Raw genomic sequence first — 6,949 nt, 5'->3', positions numbered from 1 at the left:
ATCCAGACATGGGGAGAAACACAAACGCCATACAGATAAACCACCTATGTAACGTATGACTCCTGTTAGACCAGGCCTTTCTAACCTTTCTAGTGGATGGTAAAACAAGTTACAAGTCTGTGATGAGGTGACCCTGCTCATAGTATGAATTCATTCTTTTTCAGGTATTTTTGCAATAAAAACACCTGTAAATGAACAATTCCAAGATGGATATGTTTAATGCCATGCCATGGAACATTCCAGTTACAGCAATAATAAACATTCTATTGTGCATTTAAGTAGAAGTAGTCTCTTTGGTTACTTTACACACCATTGGATATGTCTATGTCACTTACTTGAAGAACCCCTGCATGTGTGATCGACACAGTCTTTGAGCTTTGGTGAAGGTACCAGCTCAGAGTTTGAAACCTTTGGAATTCTTCTCGGATCTTCTCCAGTGAGATGTTTTTGTGAAGCGCGACCAGAGGACATATTGCTGGCTCTCTCTAGAGACTGTAATGGGCGCTCAACATTTCTGCTGTCAAGACAAAACAAGACTAATGACGCCAACTTTTTTCCTTTACCTTTTAAATTTTTCGTTCTGTGGGTTTGCAAAATTTTTCCAGATAGTTTTTGTTTACCATCCATGCTTTTCAGTGAGGACTAGGGCAATTTAAAGGTTGAATGGACGATTTTTTTGGCCCAAATCTGAGTCTTATTTCCTCGTGGCCTGGACTGCCAATTAGTCCTGCCACGTATCAATCATAAAACGCACCTACCGCTCACCTGCAGGCGCGTGCCGCTCGTCTCACGTTTCCGTGTGTCTAAAGCGCATTGATCTATCATAATATAGTTCCCTCAGTGTACGGGACAAAATGAAGATGGAGAAAGACTGTTCGAGCTGACTCAGAAGAAGACGGAAATCTACGGGAGACGAGAGATGCGATGCGATCCGTCGCGCTAATAAACAAACGCACGTGTGTGTTGTATCAGTCTGCACGGGGGAGTGCGCATGCGCACTTCCGCCTGAGTTCTCAAATTGCCGAAAAATCGTCCATTGCGCCTTTAAGTTTAAATACAAAATATCTTATGAATGGTCTTCAAGATGGCATCCATAATAAGAAAAAGTCATGTGATTTAATTTTTTGTCACTATTTTGTCATAATCTTGTAGACAATGTATAAAAAAATATATATATATTTTACCTGGCGCTTGGTGTCTCGGGCTCTTCTACTGGTGGAGTGTGGCCTTTTGGGGTGGACTTCACCATCACAGGGCTTGGAGTTGGAATAGAGTCGACTGGAGAAGTGGTCGGAGTTGTCCAAGAACTAAATTAGCAAAGAATTCACCACAGTGAGATTACAGAAGTTGAATAAATAATGTTTATGTTTGGAAAAGTAGAGGCAATTCAGTTCTGATGGACTAAAATTAGTTTCCAGCTCAAGGCAACTGCTATATTGAGAATGGCACAAGCAACTTTTATCTGAGAAGAATTTTCCCCAGTATGGCATTTAACTTAGACTAAAAGTATTTGTCAAAGCCTTAATAATTCCATGGAGACAAGCAGGTGTCAAACCCTCCATTAGAAAAGTTTCATAGTGTACCTTTGATATAAGTTGCTTGATTCAAATGTAATTAGTATCAAGCAAAACATGATAAAAAAAAACAGCATCTTGTGATTTTATGGTTTAATTTAGCTTAACTTTTTAATACTCAACTGGCAGCAATAAACAACAAAACTCTTCCTATTTGTAATACCAGAATTCAATTGTCAGGAGCCCTTTTCTCTCACTAGTTTGAGACACTCTGTCTGCTTTCATTTTGCATCAGTGACCATTTAAAGTCAAGATCCAGCAATTAGACCGAGGCCTGATTTCACCTATCAGGTTTGTGCTCGGTCTTCTCTAGGAGAGAGTTGTCTGACTTCACAAGCATCGGAGTAGTCCAAGACTCCTCCTGTTTACTGTCCATTCTATAGACACCCATCAGAATAACATCTTTTGATTCTGCTCACAATGCACATCTTAAACTTTCTCTAACACAATTACATGAATAGCATGCAGGTTTGGGTTACACTACCTGTCCGTCCCCTGCTTATCTCCATAGATTTGTTATAGCTTATCAATATCTTATCAATCTCCCTGGTGCAAAACAGGACCTATGGGTATATATGCATATTTTGTTTATAATTGTCAGCTATTAGAGTAAAAATTCCCCTTCTGGACTGAAATGTCTGAGCTTGGAAGGATATGACTCGCGGAATGTGAGAAGGAGGTTGTTTCCTTTTTAAGAAATAACATCTCAATGGAGGGGGGTGCACGGTGGCGAAGATGGTTAGCGCTCTTGCCTCCCAAGAAGATCATGGGTTCGAGTCCCGGACCAGACCAACATCACATGATCTCTCTGGGTCTGGTCCTCCCACCGTCCAAAGACATGCATGTGTTAGAATGTACGAGTGAATGGTTGTCTGTAATGTCTATGTCTCTGTGTTGGCCCTGCGACGAGTTGGCCACTGTCCAGGGTGTACCTTTGGTCCAGGGTGTAACTTTGGGCCCTAAGGCCCTAAGAAAATGAATGAATGAATCTCAATGGAGACCATCATGCAACTTACAGTCCATATTTGAAGGGAACTTATGCAAAATCCTTTTTTAATGAACTTTTAACCTATTATTAATTGTGTTTTACAACAGTGTTTCCTCATCATTGTTGTACTGAATTGACAAAATGTAAAATTATGATCTTCTTACGTTAAATAACTTTGAAGTACAACATAACAACATGTAAGCCAATCCTAGTAAGACCTAACATACTGTGTAATAACATGTTCTTGCATAGTAGTCACATTGTGTGAACTGTAAATGACCTTTCGGACAGAGCGGGATGGTCTATGATCTGAGCAGCTGTGATCCGTTCTGCCTCCTTCATCTGCAGCATCTGATACATCAGAGCTAAGCAATCCTGCAGCTTCTGCATTTCTTGGCAACAGGAAGCTTGGGAATTGTTCTGTAACAAACAAATAAGAAATGCAAACATACCATTGTTATTCATTTGATCAAATTTGGTGAATTTGTGTGAGTTGTTTTTTTGTCATGTAAGAAACAAAATGCTTACCCTTATGAGCTCTTCAAATGTAGAAAACATTTCTGAACGGTACACCTGTATGTCTCCCGGGGCCAAGTGAAACTTCTTCACAAACTCTTGATCCGTCTGAAAGGAAGAAGAGTTGAATTTAATGACACAGAATCAGTTTTACGTTTTAAGTTATTTTAAGAGGCGAATTACATTTATTTTATTTTTCTGTGGGTGGTTATTCATCACAATTCTTTATACAGTCACTTCATGAGAACCTTGGGCTTTGTGGGGACCAAAAATCCAGTCTCCATGACGTAAATCCTTCAATATTATATAACTGACATTGATTGAATGTTTGGGTTTAGGTTAAGGTTAGACAAGTGGTAATAGACACAGGGTTAGTGATAATACAGCTGAGGTAACACCCACTAACAGACCTCTGTGAAGGAGCAATCCAATAATTTTAAGGTAGAAGAGCTGCTCTACCGCCTACTGTCCAACAACTACAAGAGCAAGCACAGACTTCAGGAGTTTTATCGTACCAAATACAGACACAAAGACATAGAGACAAATAAAAGTGGTTCAACTGCCAAAATCTGTATAAATAAAAGTGGTTCAGCTGCCCAAATCTGTATAAATTGCCAAGAATGTAGCGTGGGCTAAATGCTACCGTGATGCTTACCCTGCCTGCTGTATTATTACATCTACAGAACAATGTGTTTACTTTTCTAAGCCAACACTACGTCTACAACATAAGACTCGGGAGTGTCTACAGAGCCGCGGTGCACGGCCGAAACTGCATGTTTTTTTTGTGCCGCGGCTCCTGAAACTGCTGGGCTATTTGACAGTGCCAGGTTAGGGTTAGGGTTAAGGTTAGGGTCAGGGTTAGGGTTAAGGTTAGGGTTAGCCATCAGGCTATATGGTCGTGCCGCGGCTCCTGAAACTGCTAGGTTATTTGACCGCACCGCGGCTCTGCAGCCACGGCTTTAAGACTCAGCAGTGACTTGATAAGTTGTGCTTGAATACACACATTAAGTATATTAAATTGTCAGGAAACATGTTGGAAAAGGGAAAAAGTAGCATTTTCTATTGAGTCAACGGAAAGTTCTCACCCACCAACGATGACGTGTTGCTGGCAGTATTCATTATGGTCAAAGTTTGGATCAGTCTCCAGAAAATGTAACTCAACGTAATGTCATCTGTGTTTTACCATTAACTTCCAGCTCTGGCCGTGCTTCTTGAAAAAAGAGTCGGTCTTTAGGCCTTCTGAGAGAATTTCGTCAGGAAGTTTACCGAAATATTTGACCATGATCTTCAACTGGAAAAAAAGAAAATGTGTGATTTTAAATAATTATTGCACTTGATAGTTTTCTTGTTTAGAGTGGAACTGATGACTTACGGTCTCAAACTCGGACTGGTTGGGGAACAGGTCAAAGCGAAGCAGCATGGAGGCCATCATGGTTCCCAGAGACCAGACGTCTATGGCCTCGCTGAACGCCAGTCCCAAAATGATTTCTGGAGCTCTGTCATAGGAATGCATTAAAAAGACAAGTAAGAAAATAAAGTCACATAATGTCCTTTTGAAGAGTGCAGGCGCTTTCCTGCTTGCTCCACAATGTAATACATGATGTGGCCAAAAGGCAACAGAGAGAGAATCTGTGTCAAACGTCAAGGACACTGAGACTGTTATGATAGGAGATGGCGCAATGTCTCCCCTAGTGCTATTTCTATGCGAGTCAGGCTGCCCAATCTGAGAAAGTAGATTCATATTCCATGTGAAAAGATAACGCGCGGTCCTACTGAAACTTATCTGAAACTTGCTGTGTTAAATGTCAGATCCTCATGTAACAAATAATTCTTAATTAATAAATGTATTTCTTCTTTAAATTGGCTTGAGCCTTCCAGAATGGAATGGATCGAGACATTGTTCTTGCCAGGTTTCTTATTGTTGTTTTGCATGTTAAAATTTTGCCACAACTCTTTTTGACCCCCCCTCTTTTTGACCCCCATTTGACCAACAATTTTTGACCCCCTAACATTGATGAATGCCACACATAGGGACATAGACGCGATCGGCTCGGCCCGAACTCGAATAAAATGGAGGTTGCGTTCTCGCAACAGTGCCGACTAGTTCAAAAAAGAAAAAACATGAAATGCTTAATGTTTGGCCTAGGCACATGAGACTTGGGACAGTGATAGAGCTACCTTTGACAAGTAAAACGCACCTGGCAGCATCGCTCTGTGATAAACAGGAAGTCAGTCATGTCGAATCAAAGTGGCACCGCCACGCTTGACTTTTTTTTTCAAAATCATACTTGTCCTAGGTTTTTTGTCCGATCACGCTCAATACAACACCTTTTGCATCTAAAGACATTGAAATTTAATAATTATTCAAAAGAATGTTGATATTATTTATATTATTATCTCGGCGTAACACGCCCTCAAAAAAGGCTTAATTTTCAGTTCTTTCAAGGACAAGTCATGCCTATTGGAAATGATCTACGGAGCTCATATTTCACTCACTAATGTGGTTTTATGGTCTGATTGGAAATAAATACCCATGTAACAAATTTACTCTATAACGCCCCCTACCCATTGTGTGGAAAACTCAACATTGTCTGATTTGTTTGAAACTCATGGTTTATATTCTCCTTGAGACGCCATGAAAAAAGTGCATTGCAGATATTGTGTATTTTCACAATTGGCCAGCAGAGGCGCAATGAATCCCTTCACTTCCTCTTCTGCTTTTATTTTGATGGGACATTTCCTCTCGTGCCGCATTAGAATTATTATTCTTTAGACTTTATTCTTTAGGCTTTATTCTTTAGACTTGATTCTTTTGACTTTATTCTTTAGACTTTATTCTTTCTGCCACAACTCAGGTATTTTTGACCCCCTGAACATCAATGAAAAATCACGGGTCACCGAGGCTCTCTCTCTTTCTCCCTGCTCAGGTCTGCGTTCAGCACAATCATGCAATTTGTCAGGACAAACTACTATTTGAATTGCAAACTACGCAATCATCAACGGTGAATTACTGAGCTCATCCTATGTACCATCCTTTAAAATGGAGCTAAAACAGTCTCCATCCATTCTCTTAATTGTTTTATACAAGCCTTCCTAGCACTGCCAAAGTCTCATTGATGATTTCACTGAGATGCGTTCTGTTGTATGCACACTTTGATGGTTTGGTGGTTTCAATGCTCATGTTGATAACTTTTGTGACAGAAACGCTAAAGATCTTGATGCTGTCCTTGAAACCTTTGGTCTTACTCAGCACATGATTAGTGTGTAGATTAAACTACAGTAACGGCCTGCACACTGGCCTCTCCAAAAGAGCTGTAAAACAGCTGCAGTACATCCAGAACGCTGCTGCTCGGGTCCTGACTAGAATCAGGAAGTACGATCACATTAGTTCTGTTCTCAGGTCTCTGCACTGGCTCCTGTGGCTCAGCGAATAGACTTTTAAGCAGCGCTGCTTGTGTACAATTCTCTCCATGGCCTTGGACCAAAGTACCTCTCTGACATGTTAGTGCCATATGAACCATCTCAGACTCTGAGGACCTCAGGGACCGGCCTTCTGGGCACCACCAAAAATGGGGAATCTGCATTTCAGTTTTATGCAGCTAAAATCTTAAACAGTCTTCCTGAAGATGTGAGACAGGCTTCTACTCTGACAATTTTCAAATCAAAGCTAAAAACAGTTTTGTTCAGCTTTGCAAATGACTGAAATGATTTTCTTTGCACTCTTAACTTTCATGTCTTAAACTGTTTTGTGATTTCTGTCATGTGATTTTGATGATTGTTTTCTTGTGTGAAGCACTTCAATTTGCCTTGTGCACAAATTGTGCTCTACAAATAAACTTGCCTTGCCTACTGCTACTTGCCACTCATTACC

The 6,949-nt window shown here is 40.5% G+C and overlaps 1 protein-coding gene across 1 annotated transcript; it reads right to left on the bottom strand.

Annotated features, from left to right (window-relative positions):
• Positions 1–2,817: 2,817 nt before the first annotated feature.
• LOC140360410 (uncharacterized) lies at positions 2,818–6,259 on the bottom strand. Its single transcript, XM_072445618.1, has 5 exons — positions 6,231–6,259; positions 4,451–4,574; positions 4,262–4,369; positions 3,091–3,186; positions 2,818–2,982 (listed from the first exon to the last, which is right to left on the bottom strand). Exons 1-5 carry the CDS (start codon positions 6,257–6,259, stop codon positions 2,818–2,820), a joined length of 522 nt encoding a protein of 173 aa, XP_072301719.1.
• Positions 6,260–6,949: the final 690 nt, after the last annotated feature.

The sequence above is a fragment of the Eucyclogobius newberryi genome, unplaced genomic scaffold, assembly GCF_026437365.1.
Source record: "Eucyclogobius newberryi isolate DKJ021-1_F unplaced genomic scaffold, fEucNew1.0.hap1 SCAF_15, whole genome shotgun sequence".
Taxonomy (NCBI): Eukaryota; Metazoa; Chordata; class Actinopteri; order Gobiiformes; family Gobiidae; genus Eucyclogobius; species Eucyclogobius newberryi.
This window is presented reverse-complemented; position numbering and strand designations above follow the sequence as displayed.